At 38.3% G+C, this 22,647-nt stretch overlaps 1 protein-coding gene across 5 annotated transcripts in view; it reads left to right on the top strand.

The window, feature by feature from the left end:
• The window catches only part of LOC104850040 (ATP-dependent RNA helicase DDX3X), a 34,544-nt gene extending 12,450 nt beyond the window's left edge, over positions 1-22,094 (top strand). Inside the window, exons 1-18 of one of the 5 annotated variants that reach the window (XM_010606750.2) lie at positions 7,728-8,315; positions 8,711-8,748; positions 11,554-11,614; positions 12,691-12,738; positions 13,975-14,104; positions 15,231-15,353; positions 15,433-15,532; positions 15,796-15,931; positions 17,819-17,904; positions 18,132-18,230; positions 18,310-18,470; positions 18,707-18,851; positions 18,961-19,105; positions 19,400-19,581; positions 19,749-19,866; positions 20,317-20,470; positions 20,745-20,878; positions 21,067-22,094. In XM_010606750.2, coding sequence (XP_010605052.1) covers positions 8,713-8,748; positions 11,554-11,614; positions 12,691-12,738; positions 13,975-14,104; positions 15,231-15,353; positions 15,433-15,532; positions 15,796-15,931; positions 17,819-17,904; positions 18,132-18,230; positions 18,310-18,470; positions 18,707-18,851; positions 18,961-19,105; positions 19,400-19,581; positions 19,749-19,866; positions 20,317-20,470; positions 20,745-20,878; positions 21,067-21,146 — 1,938 coding nt within the window. In that variant the 5' untranslated portion in view covers positions 7,728-8,315; positions 8,711-8,712 and the 3' untranslated portion in view covers positions 21,147-22,094. Of the gene's footprint in view, positions 1-7,727; positions 8,316-8,396; positions 8,597-8,710; positions 8,749-11,553; positions 11,615-12,690; positions 12,739-13,974; positions 14,105-15,230; positions 15,354-15,432; positions 15,533-15,795; positions 15,932-17,818; positions 17,905-18,131; positions 18,231-18,309; positions 18,471-18,706; positions 18,852-18,960; positions 19,106-19,399; positions 19,582-19,748; positions 20,064-20,316; positions 20,471-20,744; positions 20,879-21,066 lie in introns of those variants that run through there. The other 4 variants (XM_010606748.3, XM_010606749.2, XM_033760578.1 and 1 more) reach the window with 4 other exon arrangements.
• Positions 22,095-22,647: the final 553 nt, after the last annotated feature.

Raw genomic sequence — 22,647 nt, 5'->3', positions numbered from 1 at the left:
TCCCATATTCATCTGAGAACTAGCCAAAACAATCAGTGGACCAATTTTGTAATCCCATAATCCTAGCATTATACACTTAATCTCAGTATTACACACTCTAGATCCAGCCACCTCTGAAAAGCCCCACCTGTGAGGCTTTAGAGGACATCTAGATATAAACCATAAGAGTGGCTTTGGGGGGGTGTTTATTGTTGTTTGTTTGTTTGGGTTTTTTGGTTTTTTGAGACAAGGTCTCACTGTGTGGTTGAGACTGACCTGGAACTCACTATGTAGCCCAGGCTGGCCTCAAACTCACAGCGATCCTCCTGTCTCAACCTCCTGAGTGATGTGATTATAGGCATGCGCCACCGTGCCTGGCAAGTGGCTTTTATAGTGGCATTCTGAGATTTTTTGTATTGTGTTTTTTGTTTGGATATGGTTTCACTATTGTAGTCTAGACTGACATTGAACTCACTATGTAACCCAGGCTGGTCTTGAACTCAAGGTGACCCTCCTGCCTCTGCCTTTTGAGCTCTGGGATTATAAGTATGTGCTGCTATGACTAACTCCAGCCATTTCCTTAACCTTGGGAAGAGCTTCACATGAGGCCACCACAGATACTAACAGTCCATTCCTGGGAATGAAACCACCACTTGACCATGAGGATTCAGAGCTGTTACATCAAGACTGATGATCAACTGGATATCAGCCACCAGCTAATCCTTGAAATCTGGCCTCCTGTTTTTGTAGCGGGGAGTGTCTGAATGCCCATGTCAATGTGTGCCTTCTCCAGCTACCTAATCTAGAGGACAGGAACAAGAAATATATAAAATAGAGCCAGGGATTTAGCTCAGTGGTTCTAACACTTGCCTTGCAAGTGCAAGGTCCTGAGTTGGATTCCTGGTACCAAACAGCAACAACAAAATACATATATAAAGTAGGTCTTAAGTACCAGAAAATAAAGAATTTCTCAAAAATTAAGTACATAGGGCTGGGGATTTAGCTCAGTGGTTTTGCTGCCTGTCTCACAAGCGCAAGGACCTGAGTTCGATCCCCAGTATCAAAAAAAAAAAAAAATTAAGTACATATATTCATTCAAACCATATACCTAGAAACCATTTGGTGGAAGGATATGAAAAGAACACAGGAGTCACTTACACTGGCCAAAGCTAAGACAGTTGGAACAACGAAATAAATATAATCTGAATAACTACAATGACATTTGGTGTGGTAGCACATGCCTAAAATCCCAGCACTTAGGAGAATGAGATAGTGAATTAAAAGTCAACCTGAAGCCCGGGCATGGTAGAGCATGCCTGTAATCCCAGCACTCAGGAGGGTGAGGCAGGAAGGATCACTGTGAGTTCGAGATCAGCCTGGGCTACATAGCAAGTTCCAGGTCAGTCGCAACTACATAGTGAGACCCTGTCTCAAAAAACTAAAAAAGAAAAAGTCAACCTGAAATAATAAATTGTATAGTGATGTAAATAAATGATTGAATAAATAATTGGAAGAATACAGACATTATTCCTTACAGAAAATTGTGACTAATTTATGCAAACACGTGCCTTCAAAGATATAAATACTCATTATGAATAGTGACTTCCTTTGGAGTCAGGCATGGTGGCATGTGCCTATAACCCCGGCACTTGAGAGTCAGGGGTAGGAGAACTTCAAGTTTCAGGCCATCCTGAGCTACAGAGTGTCTAGTCTAGTCTGGGTAACATATTTTAAGGTCACGTCGGTGTAGCAAGACCCTGTCTGAAAAAAGAAGGGTTGGGGTAGGCTCAGCCAGGAATTTATGTTTGTCTTCATATCTAATAATCCTTTGATTTACTGTGGAGTCCTCTGAGTATTATCCCCTAACCATATCTAAATGTAACTTACACTGCAATAATGAACTTGCTTCAAGTGACATTTCTCTCTCCATGTCTGTCTGTCTGTCTCTCTCTCTTTCTCTCTCTCTCTCTGGTACTGGGAATCAAACTCAGGACCCTGCGCTTACAAGGCAGGTAGCTGCACCACTGAGCTAAATCCCGGTCCTTCTCTCAGTCTCCTTTATTTACTTATTTATTTATTTTTCTTTTGAGACAAGGTCTTGCTGTGTGTACTTCAGAGTGTGCCCAAACTCTCTGTGTAGCCCAGGTTGGTCTTGAACATGTAGGAACTGGAACTGAGATTGCAAGCATAGGCTACCATGTACATCTTACTATCCTTTTTGCCCCCAGCTTTTTCTGGTATGGTTTTGATGATCTAAGCACATTATTTGTATCATTAACTATCCTAGTGATATCTCTAATCTCTTCCATTATTTCAACCTTTTACATTTCTCAGTAGTATGGCTGTATTACAGATTGAAAGCCAGGTATAGTTGCACAAGCCTGTCATCCCAGCACTAGGAGACTGAGGCAGATGGACTGTAAGATCTGCAAGCCTGGGCAGTTTAACCACTTAGCAAAACAGTGTTATGCAATTTTTTTCCCAATACTGGGGATTGAACTCGAGATCTTGCACATGCAAGGCAGAAACCCCACCACTAAATCAAATCCCCAGTCTTCTTTTGCACAATTAAAAAAAAATACAACAAACAAAAGAAGACAAAGAATGTAGCTAAGTAGAAAGGCCCTCAATTCAATTCTCAGTGTGTGTGTGTATGTGTGCCAGGGATTAACTGGACTCATAAAATAGTGAAGACAGAGGAAAATGGAGTGATTACTTAATAGAATAATAGTTTAATACCAGGAGTGCTGTAAAAGGTGGTTTATTTACTAAACCATAAATGATGTGTAATTTTACCTTTTTCAGATTGAATATTAAGACAAAGTTTTTTGTTTATTGTTCTTTCCCAATCTATTTTGTGTTTCTTTATTTTGTTTTGAATCCTTGAGATAAGGTCTAGATACTTAGTTGAGGCTAGACTTGAACTCACTGTGTAGTCCACATTGGCCTGAAAGTCATACCACTCTGTCATAGTATCCTCAGAACTGGGATTATAGGTGTGTGCACCATACCTGGCTTCTTTCCTAATCTGATACTTTTATTACATAATTATCAAATGATTCTAGTTGTTTGGACATAAATATTTCTATAGTAACTGAAATTAGGAATTTTTTTGGTAAATATTTCAGATACTCTGTTGAAGGTATCTGTACTTTAATAGGTTTTAAAGTAAAATCTAGAGTCAGAATAGTCCTTAGAGTCTATTTACAGCTGATTTGTTCATACAAGTAGAAGAGCTGTCAGAACTCATAGTTTACAAATGATAGACACTTGTGTGCACTATGGTTAATGTGGAAAAGAAACTAGACCAACAATTCACCTCGCCAGTTCTCCCTAATATGAAATCAGAAAAGTAAGTTGAAAGAGACCTTAAGGTAACAAGCTTAGTGTTTGTTAAGGTAACACATCATGTAGGATATGGCACTGCATACCTGCAATCCTAGCAGTTCGGAGCTTGGGCCAGGAGAATTGCCACAAGTTCAAAGCCAGTTGAACTTTATAGTAAATCTTATCTCAAAAACAGTTTTTGGGGTAAAACTGTGGGCACCAGGGATTTAGCTCAGTGGCACTACACATGCCTCAAAAGTGCAATGAGTCAGGAGTTCAATCATGAGTTCAAAAGTCATGAGTGCAATCCCCAGTACCAGGAAAAAAAAAGTACTCTTGACTGGTTTCAGTATACTGGGAATAACTACCAGTATATTGAAAACTAGACTAGACTAGGCACATTTTTTTCAGTAATGTCATTAGTGTACAAGGTAAATTTATGAAGTTTACACAATTTTGGAAAATAAAGTGGAAGTTTTTTGTTATTTTTTTGATTTTGTTTTTGTTTTTGAGACAGGGTCTCACTGTGTAGTTGAGACTGACCTGGAACTCACTATGTAGCCCAGGCTGTCCTTGAACTCACAGCGATCCTCCTGCCCGAGCCTCCTGAGTGCTGGAATTACAGGTGTGCACCACCACTCCCAACTTGTTTTTGGTTTTTTGAGACAGGATCTCATAATGCAATTTGGGCTGGTCTTGAACTCATGTGTAGCTCAAGCTGACTTCAAACTCAGGGAAATATTCCTGCTTCAACCCATTTTGTTTGTATTATTAATAGAAGGATCAAGTGCTTCACACTGTGGCCTTGCCAATCATTTCAATATTAAAGTGCTCATTTTATTATAAATAACTTTACTATTTCTTTGTCTTAGGACTTTGGTGGAAACTTTGCATCAGTGGGTTTAATTTGTAGTCCTATGAATTTATTTTTATAATGATAAAAGTGTTAGTTAAAATAAAAAGTGTTAGATAAAATATTAGTTATTTTTTAAAATTAATCCACTAAACACACTTAACAAGATAGTAAAGGAACTTCAGGGAAAAAGAAGTAGAATTCCTATTTCTAACCATGTTTGACTACTTCAAATACAAAAAAAAAAAGGGACAAAGTTTCAGAACTGAGTTATTTGAATTGTATCAGTGTGATGGGGAGAAATATAATTCTCAACCTGTTAGATAACAGACATATTGAACTTAGGTCTCTTTAATATTGAAGAATGAATTTTGAGGACAAAGAATAATAGTAGGAGAGGTTTGGGCTGGGGATTTAGCACAAGGTCCTGAGTTCAGTCCTCAGTACAAAAAATAAAAACAAAGACAAAAACAGAGACGTATTGAGCAAAAGCTCCTGAGAGACACAGGGATGCCAAAAGTGGGTTGTCAAGAGGCTATTTTTCTAAGAATGCTTTATAGAACAAAATCACAGCAAGTATACAACATGCATCAAACTACAGACAACCAATAGGATTACAAGTACAATCGCATAGCTAATATTTATCTAATATGATGAAATAAGTTATATAGCAAGGGTAGATGGCTAGCATCAACTTTTTAAAACTTTATTTATTTATTTATTTATTTATTTATTTATTTATTTATTTGAGATGGTCTCACTACATAGTTTAGGCCAGCCTTGAGCTTACTATATTCTAGGCTGGCCTAGATACTCCTGCCTCAGCCTCCTGAGTTTTGGAATTACAGGCATGTACCAGCATAACTTTATTTTTGAGAGAATACTATCTAGGATTCTTCTTTTATGAATAATTTAGTCCCCTCAAGGACAGATTGCCCTATATGTAACAGCTATGTACAAACAAGTTATAAAATTGTCCTTGATTAGGCTGGTTTTGGTGGTGCGTATTTATATCCAGCACTGAGGAATCTGATATAGAAGGATCATTGAGTTGAGGCCAGCCAGGACTACATAATGAGTTCAAGGTCTGTCCAACTACACAGCAAAAAACCATGCCTCAAAAAATCAATCAGGGCCAGGGATTTAGCTCAGTGGTTCCGCTGCCTGCCTCACAAGCACAAGGATCCAAGTTCAATCCCCCGTACAGAAAAAAAAAAAACAAAGAAGAAAAAAGAAAAGCTGGGTGTGGTGGTGCACGCCTGTAATCCCAGCACTCAGGAGGCGGAGGCAGGAGGATCACTTTGAGTTCGAGAGCAGCCTGGCCTACATAGTAAGTTCCAAGGCAGTCTCAACTACATAGTGAGACCCTGTCTCAAAAAAAAAAAAAAAAAAAAAAAAAACAAAAATCAATCAATCAAAAAAAATCAACCAGGGATTTATTTCAGTGGTGCCATACCTGCCACACAAGGGCAAGGACCTGAATTTGAGCCCCATATAAAAAACAAAACAAACAAAAAATCAACTAATAAATCAAATCAAATAATTTAAACATAGATAAATGGAAAACATTAAAATTCTCCAATGTATCCCAGGATTTTTCATGTTGTTGTCTCTTCTGTTAAGACAGAGCAAGAGCTGGGGATGTACCTTAGCTGTGGTGCCTCCCTGGCAAGTGTGAAGCCCTGAATTAAACTCTCAGTACAAAAAAATACCCGAAAATAGTGAAAGCAAATTGGAATGTAAAGATAAAAGCTGAATAAAAAAAAAAAAAAGCTGAATGAACATGCTACTAGTGGAGAAAAGAGATTATTTCACAGAACAAGTATATCCCTATCTCGTCTCCATTTGATGTCAATCAAAGCATATTATTGGCCATTAAGTTTTAAAAATATAATATGTTTGTGCACATACAACAAATATTTTATGTACAATAAACAAAGAAGAATGGAGTAAATGAAAGAATAGAGAAAGCTATAGTGTAGTAGTCAAGCTATGATGAAACCAAACTGCAGTTTTCTGAGAATATATTCCTGGTCTGGAGTAAAGCTGTTGCAGCTCCCCACCACTTTTTTTTTTGTTCCCCCCCACACCTTGGTACTTGTGATCGAACTTGGGCCCTTGTGTTTACAAGGCAGGCAGCAGAACAACTGAGCTAAATTCCTGGCTAGGTTTCCTTTTTAATAGGTTCCCTCCTGTCTGTTGCTGGAACATTTTTTTTTTTTCTTCCTCCTGTTGCAGTTTGCAGGTGTGTCCGTTTCATTGCTTGGCTGTCCATCAAACAAATTGGAATTTGATCTGTTTCATCCACATTCACAATAGGCTTTCATTAGGTTACTAAGTGGTATATGTCTTAAGCTGTATCTCCTAAACATCTGCTTCACCACCTTCAAATTAATATGGTTGTTCTGTCTTGACACCTTCCTTGTTTTTTTGTTTTGTTTTTGTACCGGGGATTGAACTAGGGTTCTTGCGTTTGCAAGGCAGGCAGTGGGACCACTGAGCTAAATCGCCGGCCCCTTCCTTGGGGTTTTCATCAGTCCTAACACTCGTCCAAGTCTTCTCAGCTGGTGTTTCACAAAAGAGATACTTTTCCCCATGAACAAACATACAAGCGGCACCAGGAGCAGCAATAGAATCTTACTTTAATGTATTTATAATTCTAACATAGAAAGAACAAAGGCATTTTTCTAAAGGGAGGTGAAGGGATGGGAAGAGGGTCCAGATGTTCTGGTCACCCACTGATGCCTATCTGGATATACTTGTGCAAATAACAGTATGAACTCAAATTGCTGTTTATCTCTTTGGGAGGCTCCCAGGCCTGTTAACTAGTTTTCTATCTTTAGGCCTGGCAGCCCTCAAATATGCCTCTATTTGAAATATGCCTTCAAAAATGCCCGATATTCTGCACTGACTCACTGCACGGCCCAACCCATTTGACTGCCTATTAATTTCTATCTAGCTTAGCTGTACATAATAGCAGTGGAAGGTCTTTTTTCTTTTTTCTTTTTTTTCATACTGGGGATCAAACTCAGGACCTTGCTCTTGCGAGGTAGATGGAGGAACCACTAAGCTAAGTCCCTGGCCCGAAGGTCTTTTTACTTTGGCTGGAGTTGAGTATTGTGCAAGAACCACATAGTATACTGCCCCCCCCCCTTTTTAAACCAGGAACGGAACTCAGAACCTTGTGCTTGCAACGCAGGCGGTGGCACCATTGAGCTAAACCTCCAGTCCGTGCTGCTGCTTTCTTACACTAGTGATAATAGTCAATATATTTTCTCCTACCTAAGGGAATTGTAGCGCTGAAACTAATGTGGGCCACTGAAGGAGATTTCTCATATTGGTACGGAAGCCCATTGCCTCCATTTCCCACCCACTACTGCTGACTGGGGGATCACTGCAAGAGTACGTTGACAACCCTAGCGCTTTCTGCACACTAATCTCCTCAGCCACAAACAGCATTGATTGTCTTATGTGACTACTCGTTCATTCAGTCTTATACTTTGTGGGGTTTTGGGTTTTTTGTTTTGTTTTATTGCTGTACCGGGGATAGAACTCAGGGTTCACATTGTGAGGCGGGTGGCGGCTCCACTGCGCTAAATGGTTTGTGGGGTTTGAAGAGGAAGTATAGCACTGTTAGTACCAAGTACTAGTCACTGGGAACAATGAGGCGACTAAACTGGTTAGCCTCTGATTTGAGGTCATCTGGAATATACGTCACCAGTGTCGCTTACAGCATAATGGTTTCATTATGTCCTCATTGCATGAGGCAGAGACCTCACCCACTTGCAGGGCACACACATCAGTAACCAGAAGGGCCTCGGGTATTTAGGAAGCCCCGACAGCCTAAGCCAGCCTAGTCGGCAGCCAGGCAGCTTGCAAGTGCTGCGGAGTCTCCTCTGCTTTCCCCTGTTCTCTCAGTCTTTCTGCCTACCTTTCTGTTTCGCCTCCCCAACTGACAATTCAAAAGATGGTATACAGTTCTACGAGATGGCCTCACGCTCCGACACTTTTGGTTAGGTGGAATTAAACCCTCTCGGCTTCAGGGATTTATTTCACTGCTTTATAATCTGGTTATGTTTCTAGGAGCCAGAGCAAGTAAGTAGAAATTTCAGAAAACTTCGGATTCCCAGAAACGAAAGAAAAGGCCGCCTGGAGGGTAAGAGGGAAGAGGAGGAAACAAGAGTTGAGGCGGGATGCCTAACATCTTTGATAGGGTAAAGGCTAAAGAGTATCTGTAATTCAGATTATTGGTAGAGGAAGGGAACACCCAAGTTCTCGCGATTCCTCGCGTTTGGGACGGGATTCCCAGAGATCTTGCCAGATTATGACGTAAGCACGAGAGTTTCTAAGGCAAAAGTAACGGCCACCCTAAACCGGTGGCGGTGGTGAGGTCTGAAGGAGTTAAAAGCGCTTCTTACCTGCTGATGTAGTTTTGGAGTAAGTATATTACTGGTGTCGCTACACTAAACATATAGTTCTTTATGAGAAGTCCGGTATTCGGGTTTTTTAATACAGTGAGACACCACGAGTTTTCCTTTTTTTTTTCTCCAGGGATGAGTGATGTGACTGAGGAAAATGTGCACCAGCAGGTAAGACGAATTAAGCCTAAATTCTTTGAATAGTCCCTTCCCTTGTTTAACTTGGCTTGTGGCGCAGTGTTTACTGATCTTGTTTTCTCTTCCTCTGGGTGTCGATATCATAGGGTTGATGGTGTGGGTGTAGAAAAAACTGGATTAAGCCTTACGGAGGCGGTGTTGGTAACAAGGTGTCGTAGAGATAACGACGCAACGGGCGAGCTATCCTGTCGGACTGTGACTGAATTAGGCGGCTCTAGTGTAAAGTAACGCTATTAAGTAGAAATGCTCATTGCGGGCCCTAATTTGCGACTGTAGGAGCACAAGAAGGGAATTTTTTTTTTCATTTTAGCCTTAAGCGGTTTGGCTTTCATGATCTTTTCTGATTTAGTTTACTTTTGCGTCGTTGCTTAAGTGGGAGGTGAACTGAATATGGGGGAAATTGTGAAGTACAGCCTTCTCTGTGGGACGGGATAACGCGGCTGTGTGGTCTACATACGCTGGAGGACCTTCCTTATATAGTGGGGCTTGATCTACTGGACTGTATTGGCGATTTAATGTAAAAAAAATTCAATGGAATTTCTGTTTGTTGTTCCTCCGCGGTATCCGTGTGGCCGTTTTTCCGGAGTGGAAAGTTTTGTGACGCACAAGAACCGAAAGGAATGGTGGGGGTCGGAGGGGAGAATGGCCGCCGCTAGCTTCTGACTGCTGTCTGTAGATAATGGAGGTTTGGCGCCAGCTGGAGGAGATGCTTTTGTACAGTCGTTTCGGATAGTAGTTACTTAACAGCTAGCTGTTAAGCTAGGTAGAGCAGTTTTATTTCTTTGACGTAATTCATACGCTTCGGTTAAGGCGTGTAGCCGGGCTGGTACTTCCCTGGAATCCCAGCTCTCAGGAGGATGGTACAGAAGTAGTTTGAGGAGGATCTGGACTACGGAGTGAGTTCAAGTCCTCCCTCAGCTACATGGCGAAGTCCTGTCTAAATTAAAAAAAAAAAAAAAAAAAACTTTTTCCCAGTGGAGGACTTTAAGGCTAGGACACTTCTCTTTTAGGTGGAATATTTTAATAATATCTGAACTGTTGGAGGCAGGGGAGAAGATGCATGTTTTTAGAAGTTGTATTATGAAGTTCTTTCGGTAATAGTAAGTCCGACACTACTGTAGTTTTACTTTTGGAAGACCTTTTCAGGTATTCACACCACTTAACTGAAGCCGGTTTTGTGCGTTCCACGTTCTGACGCTCAACAGTTTTATAATTGTATGTTGGAGAGATTTGCTAGTCAGGGTTTGAGGACATTGTTTATATACAAGGCGCGCCTTCTGCCAACCCCTAATTTGTTAAATACAGCATAGAAATAGAAAATAGGGCTGAAGCAGGACAATCGCTGAACATTCTAGCCACCCATAAGGTACATAGTGAGTTCAAGGCCAGCCTGAACTGATTCAGTCGCATTACAAAAACAAAAATAATGGAGGTCACATTTATTTCTTTTTCTCTGAGTTGGACTTTAACACCTGGTAAACATACTTAGGATCACTAAAACTTTTGCACAAGTACGGCGTGAAAATTTATTGAGTAAATTTGTTGATTATGTAAGAAATATTCTGTGCATACAGATATTTGTCTTTTAGTCTTTGGCTTTTGGGGACAAAAAATTGGCATATATAGTTTTTCTCCTAAAAATTTTCACCAATTTATTAAAAAAGTGCAATAAAGAGAAATCTTTATTCTGCTGTATTGGAACCTGTAAGTGTAAGAAAATATTGAGATTTATGGCAGTTTTAGTGTTTTGTTTTGTTTTTTTTTGAGACCAGGGTATCATGTAGTTGAGACTGAACTGGAACTCACTATGTAGCCCAGGCTGGTCTCTACTCACAGCAATCTTCCTGCCTCAGCCTCCCAAGTGCTGGGATTACAGGTGTGCACCATCACACTTGGCAGTTTTAGAGATTTTTAAAGCCTCCAGTATCATTTGTGAACTTATTAGTTTAGGGACTAAAGACTTCGACTTGTTGCATGTCTAAGGAATGCTACGACCTGTCAAGTGCCAAGTATTAATGCTCTGATATTTAAAAGCTCTGTTGTACTCAGCACTTTTGGGGGAGTGAGGTACTGCAGATTGAATTTGGGTCCTTGCACTTGTGAGGAAGGTGGTGGAACCACTGAGCTAGATTCCTGGCCCATACTCAGTACCTTTTGGATGGTGATGCAATAGTTTGTTTCTAACGTCCTAACTTTGGAGGCGGGGGTTAGACATTTTTTTAGACGTGGTCTCACAGTGCTAATGAGGCAGGCATGGAGCTAAATCCCCGGTCCTAGGTCAGGCTGCTTTTAAAACTTTTGACCAAGTCTGATCTCAAGCTTTTGGCCATCCTTCTGCCTCAGCCTCCCTAAAGCCGAGACTGTAGGTGTGAAAAACACCATGCTCCGCTGATGCTTAGGAATTTATCTGAATTAAAATACTTTAGACCATGAAGAAATTAAGGAATTTCCAAATTGCTCCATTTTTAAAATTTAAAATTACATCAAGGAGGAAACTGGCATTGAATATTCTTCAGATACAGTTGTCAGATTGTGTTACTGGAAAATTGAAGGAAAATTTTAATGTGATTGAGCTATTTTCAATGGAAAACAGTAAATCTGCTTTATAAAATAGACTGTTTACTGAATTGTTACTATTAATTTATGTTCTGTCTTTTGTCATTGCTAGGCTTAAAACTTTGAAGATAGACAGGGTCCTTAGCAAATATGGTGATGCTATTTGATTTTTATCGTAGTTTTTATGTGCCAAGTTGTGAGTCCTTAATGCCTTTTTTCCAGTTTGCTGGTTTAGACCTGAACTCTTCTGATAATCAGAGTGGCGGAGCAAACACAGCAAGCAGTAAGATAACATTTTTCTAATGCAGAATTTTTTTTTTAAAAACTGGTAACTCAGTATCATTAGATTTAACTAATTCTAAGTTTTTTCCATATAAGATATATTTTGCCATATATAGATAATGATATAGAGCAATTAAATATTAAGGTTAATATTAATGCAATGATGTGTCCATTCTCTCAAATTTTGTTAAATATAAACAGAACTTGTACATTTACATGCCATAGTTAGTACTAGCCATTTACCAAGGAAATCCAGAAGCTTAATGGTAAAACCCAGCTCTGCTAATTTCTTGTGTGCTGGGTAGCCCTGTTAAAATTTTTTCTTTGAACAAGGCTGGGTGTTATGGCTCACACCTGTAATTCCCAGCACCTGGGAAGTTGAGGCTAGAGGATCACTGCAAGTTCAAGGCTAACCTGAGCTACATAGTGAGCTGATGGCCAGCCTAACTACCTAGCAAAACATTGTCTTTAAAAATAAGTTGTAAGGCCGGGCATGGTGGTGCACACCTGTAATCCCAGTACTGGGGAGGCTCAGGCAGGAGGATCACTGTGTGTCTCAGCACTCAGGAGGTTGAGGCAGGAGGATCACTGTGAGTTCGAGAACAGCCTGAGCTACATAGTGAGTTCCAGGTCAGGCTCACTACATAGTGAGATCCTGTCTCTAAAAAACAAAACAAAAAAAAGTTATAAAAGAGTTTGTAAACATCAGGACTTTGAGGAATTGATAATTGGAAGATATAGTGTAGGTTAGTAATTATATAAGTATAATAATGGATTTAATCAAGTACCGCTGGACTTTTAATTTTAAGTATAGAAGATTAAAATTTTTGTTCTTATGTGAGAGTAGGTTTTTCCACTTTATTGGTTAATTGTAAACTAGGCTACAGATTTAATTTTTAAAAGCTTAAAAATAAAACACATTATTTCAATTTTACCTTTTCCCGCCTTTTTGTGTGTTTTTATTGTATGGTATTCATTTTTATCATAGGAGAAAAAGAAACTGTTGGTAACTTGACATTTTGATAAACTCTGGGAGAATATATAGGCTCTCAACTTTTTTACGTTTTTCTCTTTTAGAAGGACGTTATATACCTCCTCATTTAAGAAACAGAGAAGCATCCAAGGGTATGACTGTGACATTTTGCAAATATAATTTTTGAGAGTATTTTTGGGGGTGGCTTTTGAGACAGGTTCTCATTATATATTTCAGAATGGCTGAAATACTACTGCTACTCATTAAATAGTCCAGGATGGTGTCAATCCTGCCTCAGCCTCCTGAGAACAGGGATTGATAGTTGTGTACCACCACATGTGGGTACCATATTATATCTGTATGGGACTTGTCAGATATTTATTTAGAAGTGAGAGAATAACTAAGAAGCCAGTTTAACCTAATTATTCTTAAAATGGTGTGGCAGTGCTTGTAACCTCACTACTCAAGAGGCTGAGGCAAAAGGATTAGAAGAAAGTTAGCCTGAATAATTTAGCAAAATTTTGAAAAAGGGCTGTGGATGTAAGTTCAGTGCACACTTTGTTCAATGCCCGGTACTGGAAGAAAAGAAAAATCTCTATCTTAGCCTAACTCAAGTTTAAGAATTTGCCAAGTCTTAACTAGAATTGAGCAGGCTCCTGTTTTTATTACATCATACCTGCTTTGGTACTGGGGATCAAACTCAGGACTTTCCACTTGCAAGGCAGGCAGTGGCACCACTGAGCTAAATCCCCCGCCCTAGTACATCATTTTTATTGGTAAAGTGAGTGGAGTGGAAACTGAACTGTAGAATGGAGGTGTGGTATTGTTCTGAATTTTTATTGGTAAAGTGAGTGGAGTGGAAACTGAACTGTAGAATGGAGGTGTGGTATTGTTCTGAATTTTGCTTTTTGAGACTGAGTCTCACTATGTAGTGTTACCTTGCCTAACATTGTGTGATCCACGTTGGCCTCCAACTTCAGCTTGCTAGGAGTACAGGCATGTGCCACACCTGGTTTGAACATCCATCCGTCCCACATTTTCGTCTCTCCCCTCTGCCCACTTCTGTAGTTACCATGGGTTGAACTCAGGACCTTGAGCTTTTGAGGCAGCAGTTCCTGGTCCCTATTCTTTTTGTTGTTAGTGCTGTTGTTTTCCAGTACTGGGGATTGAACTCAGGACCTTGTGCTTTCAAGACAAAATCCCCAGCCCTTGAACATTATGTTTAAATGATTGGATTGCCTTATTTAAAATACAGTATTAAAGATTTTTAAGTTGACCTTTGTTCCCACCAGGAACAGATAAGGCTGTGTCATTAAATGCTTCATATCTAGGAAAGCAAAAATCTTATCAAGTCTTGTCAGTTTCTAATATTTGCCTTTTTCTTGAAGGACTCTACAATAAGGAAAGTTCAGGCTGGAGTTGCAGTAAAGACAAGGATGCATATAGCAGCTTTGGGTCTCGTGATTCAAGAGGAAAGTCCCGTTACTTCAGTGATCGTGGAAGTGGATCAAGGGGAAGGTAGAGTCATAGTTTATGTGTATATATATTGGTAATTTAGGAATCTTTTTGTATAGGATAAAATACAGAGGGGATGTGTGCTAGATAAATGTTCTACCATTGAGCTACAATAGTGCAGTTTAGGAATTTTAATTTGTTACACTTTTTTAATTAAAGTGTTGCTTTTCCTTAACAGGTGATACAGTAATAGATTTAAGCAAAATATAGGTATAATTTTTTTGTTAACTCTGAGAAGTCCTTCCTAAAATTAGGTAAATTATCTGCAGTATATTGACTTTTGAGCTACTCCTTGAAATTCTGACCCAATCCATCTGGGGAAGAGCCTGGAGATCAGCCTTTTTTTTGGTACTAGGGATTGAATTCAGGTCCTTTTTCTTGCAAGGCTGGTGGTGGAACCACTGAGCTAAATCCCTGGCTTTATGTGCAGTATTATTAAAGCAGACCTAATGAGAAAGTTTATATGCAATTATTTTTTGCTTGAGATGTTTATAATTTATAGAGTTTTTTAAACTATATTTTCTTACCTTGGTTATTTTCATTGAGAACAGGATCTTGCTATATTTCAGACTGGGCCAGGCTGGCCTCCAATTTGAGGCAACACTGGTGCAGCCTTTCAAGAGTGCAAATACAGGTGTAAACTGCTATACTTAATTTTTATTTTTAATTGCATAGTGTGGCAACTTGATTTTCATAGCTGAATAATTATATTTAATTTTGTGTTATTTTGGGGTTTGGTTTTGTTGGGTTTTTTTCCTCTTTTGCTTTGTTTGTATTTTAAGGATAGGGTCTCCAATTTATCACCTTCCTCCCTCAGCACTACTTCTTGAGTGTTGGAGTTATAGATATGCACCACCATACCAGACTAATATTCATTTTATCAAACATGATTATAAAGTAAATCTTAAGTCTTCCCATGAGGGAATTTTCCTTTATTTCTAAAGGACTTTTGTGTTATCTTACTTTTCTACTACTAGTTCTTTTAAATGAAGGTGTAAATTATATCTAATCGTGGTTGACTAGAGAGCATTATTACACAAACGGCATTTGAATTGTACTGAATTATTGACATACCTAAAAGTATGTGTGTTTAACAGTTCAACTAATAGCAGTTCCTTATGCTGTTCAGATTTGATGATCGTGACAGAACTGGCTTTTGCAAATATGAACGTAGTGGGTATAGTCGTTGGTGTGACAGAGCAGATGAAGATGATTGGTCAAAACCTCTTCCTCCAAGTGAACGCTTAGAACAGTAAGTTTAAAAATGTATGTTCACTTTTGTGAATCTTACTACTTAGTGTAACATGTAAATAATAATGATCTGATTTCAGAGAACTTTTTTCTGGAGGAAATACGGGGATTAACTTTGAGAAATACGACGATATACCAGTAGAGGCAACTGGCAATAACTGCCCTCCACATATTGAAAATGTAAGATTTTTTTGGTTTGACTTTTAAAAACGTTGTTTGTTTGCCTATTCGTTTTAAAGAAAAAAAAATGTCAGACATGAAAAACCAAATACTTTTTTGAAATGTAGATAGAGCCAGGAATTCTGTTCCTTAGAAAATACTGTAATACTCCAATTGTAGGTACTTATTTGGCTGCTTCATTATATTTATGAAACAAACTGTGGCAGATAGACTGCTTCTGTTTTTGTTTCTTCTTGATTGATCTGTGTTATATTTTTTGACAGTTTAGCGATCTTGAGATGGGAGAGATTATTATGGGAAACATTGAACTGACTCATTATACTCGTCCTACTCCAGTGCAAAAACATGCAATTCCTATTATCAAAGAAAAAAGAGATTTAATGGCTTGTGCTCAAACAGGTACATATACTTGGTAAAGAATAAAAGCATATCTACTGGGGTTGCTCTAAAGTATGTTCTGTGAGAAGGCCTGAATCCTCTATTTATCATGACTTTGAGGAATGGCTAGGGCTAAAGGTGTAGGGAAAGTGGGAAGGGTAGGGGAAAGGTAATAAGGGAAAGGAAAAAAAATAGGAGAAAATGGAAAAATGGAAATAAAATGTTTCTAAGTGAGGAGGAGAGGAGGGGGTGAAGGGAGGGCAGGGACAAGGGGAAAAATGAGAACCAAGTAATGCAAAGGTATAAGATCCCAATAATGAATGTAACTGTACTATATACCTAAAATGTACCAATAAATTCAATGAGGGGGAAAAAAAAAAAGATATGGCTAATGTTTTTTATACTTTAGAGTCCTTGCGGTGACATTTGTATTCTCATGAGAACCTCTTTGAGAAACCTATAGCAAAATTGTCAAGCCCTGGTAGTGCAACAAAGAAAACTGTGACTACAACATAGGGGAAGTTAGTAACAAAAATAAGAAAAATAACATAGGCAAAAGCCTGTAAATCAAAACTGGAGAAGAAAAGGTACCTCCTACTTGTATTGTTTAGAGTTTAGGGGGTGGGGCAGACAGAGATAGAATTCTTAGTATAAGAATTTAGCACAGAGGAAATAGAAGTGGAGGGTTTTTTTGTTGGTGGTTGTTTTCGAACTGGGGATTGAAATTAGGACTTTAAGCTTGCGAGGCAGGCAGTGGCACCACTGAGCTAAAACCCAGACAAAGTAAAAAAAATTTTTTGGTTGCATTTTGTGTCATTTTTGTGCATATTTACATTATAGAAATAATGAAATTTTAAAAATATTTTTTGTGGCCCAGGGATCAAACTCAGGATCCTGAGCTTGCAAAGCAGGTGCCAGCCCCACTGAGCTAAATCCCCGGCCCTGGGATAGCATTTATTAATACATTTTGTTTTTTTGTGGGTTTTTTTTTTTTTTTTTTTTTTTTTGGTACCGGGGATGAACTCTGGTCCTTGCACTTGCAAGGCAGGCCACCCAACCGCTGAGCTAAATCCCCAGCCCCTTTTAATACATTCTGAATTAATTATTTTCAGACTTTAGAATAAACAGCATACCTGTTTACTTAAGAAAAGTCGTGGTTGCAGAAGTAGCTGAATATTGGTGCAGACTGGTCTTTTAAGACCTGATTTTGTTAGGCTTTTGGGTTTTGTTTGGTTTTAAATAGGACCTTGCTGTCTATCTGAGGCTGACTTAAAAATTCAGTCTTTCTGCTTCCCACGTGTTGAAGTTACAGATATGTACCACTCTGACCAGGGACTACTAAGCTTTTTAAAGAAAGTGTTGATTATAGTTACTACATTTGTAGGAATGTGAAGTAACAGAAAAGTTAAAATAGATGTTGATGGCACATTTGAGACAAAACGCTATTTCTATGCAAATAGGATGCATTGATGCCAGTACTACATTAAAAAAATGGGTCATAGGCAGAGGCAAGCAAATTTAATTAAAAGCCAGTCTTAGATCTTGTCTCAAAAAAATAGAAATAAAAAGGTGTTGGAGCTCAGTGGGAAAGTCTTGCATTCAGTCTGTAGAACTACCTCCTTCCTAAAGAAAAGAACAAGAGGCACAGTATAGACACATTTATGTTCATGTGTAAATTCACTATGTTGCTCAGAAAAACGGGTAGAGATTAAGAAACTTTCTTCAGAAAAATAGGCCTGTGCGGATTTCATCACCTCTTAATACTCAGATTCAAGCCAAGTATGGTGGTACATGCACCCCAAAAGCTGGAGCAGGAGGAATGCAATAAGATCAAGACCAGCCTAAATTCCAGCCCCATTCAAATGTAATAAGCCACTCTTTTTGTTTTGTTTTGTTTTGTTTTAACAGGGTCTGGAAAAACTGCAGCATTTCTTCTGCCAATTCTGAGTCAGATATATACAGATGGTCCAGGAGAGGCTTTAAAGGCTGCAAAGGTAAAGATTTCTTTATGCAGAAATAAATGTTTTAGAAATTTGTACACATAGACCTTTCTAAGCCATGATATCTTTTTGTAGTTGTTGTTTGCAGTCTGTTTCGCTAATGAAAGCTAGTGTGTTTGTTATAATTCTTAAATTATAAAGAAAATTTTTGTTGTGATTAACTTCCTAAAACGCCATAGTTTTGCATCTTCTGTGTTTGAAAGTATACTTAATTTTCCTAGGAAAGTGGAAGGTATGGGCGCCGCAAACAATACCCAATCTCCTTGGTGTTGGCCCCAACAAGAGAATTGGCAGTGCAGATCTATGAGGAAGCAAGAAAAGTAAATATGCATTTTAGTGGTTTGCCTACTCAATTGATCATAATATTGTTTCAATCGCTAATACATTTCTTGCTTACAGTTTTCATACCGGTCTAGAGTTCGTCCTTGTGTAGTTTACGGTGGTGCTCATACTGGCCAGCAGATTCGAGACTTAGAGCGTGGTTGCCATTTACTAGTTGCCACTCCGGGACGTCTGGTGGATATGATGGAAAGAGGAAAAATTGGATTAGACTTCTGCAAGTATGTTGGTTTTAATCCTTTTCTCTTCTCCTTTGCCCTCAGACAAGATCTTACCTGGTTCAGGCTGGCCTTGAACTCTGTATGAACTCCCAGCCAGCCTCAAATTGGTGATCCTCTAGGGTGCTAGGATTATAGGCATCAGCCATCACACCTGGTTGTTAACATAATTTTAGGCAGTTTCTCAGCAGTCACAATGGTCTGCTCACTCTCCAGAGTCAACTACTTTTTATTAACAGATACTTAGTGTTGGATGAAGCTGACAGGATGTTGGACATGGGGTTTGAACCTCAGATACGGCGTATAGTTGAACAAGATACTATGCCACCAAAAGGTGTTCGTCAAACTATGATGTTTAGTGCTACTTTTCCTAAGGAAATACAGGTACTATTTGATGTTACCTTGGGAGCATTTGTGGTTATAGATAATGTCTTGATATAATTTGTATACTAAAATAGATTGTTTAGAATTTTTCTCTTTTTATTTTTCCCAGATGCTTGCTTGTGACTTCTTGGATGAATACATTTTTCTGGCTGTAGGCAGAGTAGGCTCTACTTCTGAAAATATCACACAGAAAGTGATTTGGGTGGAAGAATTAGATAAACGGTCATGTCTACTTGATGTCTTAGTTACAACAGGTAAAATTATGAATGCTAGTGTTTGCAAGATACAGGAGAATCTCTTTATATTTTTGTGCCCCATCTCTCCTATGTCCCCATTCTAAATTAGAGATTAAACCAGTTAACATTTAAACCAGTTATTATTAATAAATAATAAGGTGGTCACCGCAATAACAGAAGATTTGGTGGAGGTAATAAATAATAACTGGCTTATTAGTAAATCAATTAAACCAATTAATTAGAATTAAACCAGTTAACATTTAAAGGAAGTAATGATGCCCAGGCGTTATAAATGAGATCTTAATTTTTCAGGAAAGGATTCACTGACTTTAGTGTTTGTGGAGACCAAAAAGGGTGCAGATTGCCTGGAGGATTTCTTACACCATGCAGGGTTTGCCTGTACCAGTATTCATGGAGGCCGATCACAAAGAGATCGAGAAGCAGCACTTCAGCAGTTCCGCTCAGGGAAAAGTCCAATTCTAGTGGCCACGGCTGTATGTATATTTTGTTTTTTACTTAATTATGTTTGAATATTGCTTTCTTTTTTTTTCCTTTTTGCTACCGGGGATCAAACTCGAGCCCTTGTGCTTGCAAGGCAGGAGGAAGAACCACTGAGCTAAATCCCTGGCCCTGCTTTCTATTAATGAATATTATTTTCCAGGTGGCAGCAAGAGGTCTCGACATTTCAAATGTGAAACATGTTATCAACTTTGATTTGCCAAGTGATATTGAAGAATATGTGCATCGCATTGGCCGTACAGGACGTTTAGGAAACCTTGGTAAAGTGTTCTATTAGATGTGTTGTGTGTATAAGAGAGGCACAGGTATATAGTAAAGAATCTGACAGAATTCTAAGTCAGTTTTTGTTAGTTTGTGTGTTTGTTTTTAGGAATAATGACATCAGATTCATAAGCTAATTAGGCCAGGTGTGGTGGTGCACACCTATAATTCCAGCACTTGGGAAGCTGAGATAGGAGGTTCTCTGTGAGGTTAAGGCCAGCCTGGGTTATTTAGTCAACTACATAGCAAGATCCTATCTCAAAAAAAAAGAATAAGAAAAAATAAATTTTTTTTAATCTAAAAGTTTTTCTTAGCTCTTCAGTTGGGGTTGCTTTGCAAACGTAAAGTGTCATTTTAGAGGTCTACTTAATAACCAGTGGAAAATTGAAAATACTGAGCTGGCTACTTTATAGAAATTAGCCTTTAGGTACTTTTTAAAAATTTTTTAGGTCTTGCCACCTCATTCTTTAATGAAAGAAATATGAACATCACAAAAGATTTATTGGACCTCCTTAATGAAGCTAAACAAGAAGTGCCATCTTGGTTGGAAGATAAGGCTTTTGAACACCATTTCAAAGGTGGCAGAAGTGGACGTTCTAAGAGGTACTTGGTTACTATTATGTTTGGGCCAATAAGTTAAATTTAGAGTTAAAAGGTTCTTCAACTACCTAAAAACACTTTTGAAAATGGAAAATTATAGAACAAGTTATAACTTGTTTGCTCATTTAGTTTTTGGAAAAACCATTAAGAGTACTTTGACCACAGTGAAATTAAATTGTAAAATTAATTGAGAATTGGGAAGTTTATATGGCTGTTAGCACTTTTTATTTGAATTTTTGTACTCAACATGGTCACATAATATTTTTCTTTGAAATAGATTCAGTGAAGGATTTGGTGCTAGAGACTATCGACAAAGTAGTGGTTCCAGCAGCTCTTGTTTTAGTAGTACCCGTGCAGGCAGTAGCCGCAGTGGTGGAGGTGGTCACGGCAATAACAGAGGATTTGGTGGAGGTAATAATAATATTTCCTTTGTAAAGTCCCCTCCTTCTTAGTTGTCTTTATCCAAGCATAATTTAATAAGGGAATTCTAGATTCTAAAGAGCACAAAGTACAGCAATAGATATTCCTTGTTTATATTGAGGTATTGAGAAAAGGAAAGATACTAGTGTCTTAAGTTCTTTTTTTAAATCTTTTGATAGGTGGCTACGGAGGCTTCTACAATAGTGATGGATATGGTGGAAATTATAACTCCCAGGGGGTTGACTGGTGGGGCAACTGAATCTCCTTTGCTGCAGTCATCATTTCATACAAGCCAACGTGGAAACCACATATAACTTAGCCAGACTATAATATGTAGCTTTAAGAACTTGCAGTACATTATCAGCTGTGATTCTTATGAAAATTCCAAGAGAGCTCAAAGTCACAAGAAGAAATCAGCAGAGCAACTACAGACCTATTCAGAAGTTGAAGATTTAGTTGCAGTATGGATTAACTTGTCTCCTGCTGAGTCCCACCCCAAACTGCATTTGTAATCTTGACTGAGGATCATTTGTTTGTTAATGTACTGTGACTTTAACAACAGTATTTTGATGTCTTGTTGGCTTGGTAATGCTCAAAATATCAGTTGTTTGGACAAAATAAATTTACTGAATTTGAGCTACAATTAAACCTTGATAAAGAGGTGTGATTCTATGTAGCAGAGATAATTAATTCATCAGTAAATACAAGGAAAAACTGCAGTAGCCTGTGTTGAGAGTTTGGTACTTGTAGACCCTGGTGGGGAGGAGGTCATCTTAAAATGTGATTATTTTCTAGTATGGCAAAGTGCTAAAGTTCTGACTTGCTCTCTCTGTTCTGGATAGGCACTTAGAACCTTAAACTATAAGAAAACACTCCTGTCATGAAGTGTGAACACAGCAATATTTTTGAACTTACTCTTTGAAGTTAATGCAAGTAAATATATCAATTCCCTGTTTAATATTTAGGCTATTTACTGCTTTTAAGTTCAGTGTCTGTGGGCATCCTACTGCAAGAATTGTTTAGACCTGATAAAGTGTTTGGGAGGATATATTTAGTTAGATCCTTCATTGCCTGCCGTAAATCAATTTGAAATGTTAGAATGGCTGTCCATAGGAATGACAATGACCAATCCTTTTCGGGCATTACTGGATTCTGGTCTTCACTGGATTCAGTTTTGATTTTTTTTTTTTTTTTTTTTTTTTTTTTTTTTTTTCGTCAAGAGAATTTGAACTGAAAGGTTTATGCAGCAGCCTTTATTTTAATGCAGATTCACATTGCTTCATACAGCTTTATTGAAATACAAAGGTGGGGTACACTTGGAGATTTTATGAATCTAAGAATAAGAAAATAAGGTCTCACAAGTTGTAGGAAATATATGTTAAACTGCAGAAGATGTCAGTTTTTAACAATGCAGTTTTAGTTGCATAGGTTTCCATTGTATTTATAGTCTGTGCTAAATTTGTCCAAAGATGACTTTCCACTACTCAAAAAAAATTGTCTCTCTACTTGGGATGTTGCATCCAGAATGCATTGATCTTTCAAAATCTTTAGAGTGGCATAAGTTGGCAAAATATCTTAAAGTGCAATAGATTTTCAAGTGTATTGTGCCTTAAAAAGTAAGTGCACTTGACAGTATTGAGGTCATTTGTTATGGTGCTATTTCAGTTAGACTCTTGTATACACATTTTGTCCCATAATTTTTTACAAAGTACTTATTTTACTGCACATTCAAAGAATTTGTGTGTGTGTGTGTGTGTGTG

The sequence above is a fragment of the Fukomys damarensis genome, unplaced genomic scaffold (genome assembly GCF_012274545.1).
Source record: "Fukomys damarensis isolate Sample0158 unplaced genomic scaffold, DMR_v1.0_HiC HiC_scaffold_41, whole genome shotgun sequence".
NCBI lineage: Eukaryota > Metazoa > Chordata > Mammalia > Rodentia > Bathyergidae > Fukomys > Fukomys damarensis.
The sequence above is the reverse complement of the archived record's forward strand: the minus strand, read 5'-3'. Positions and strand labels throughout refer to the sequence as shown.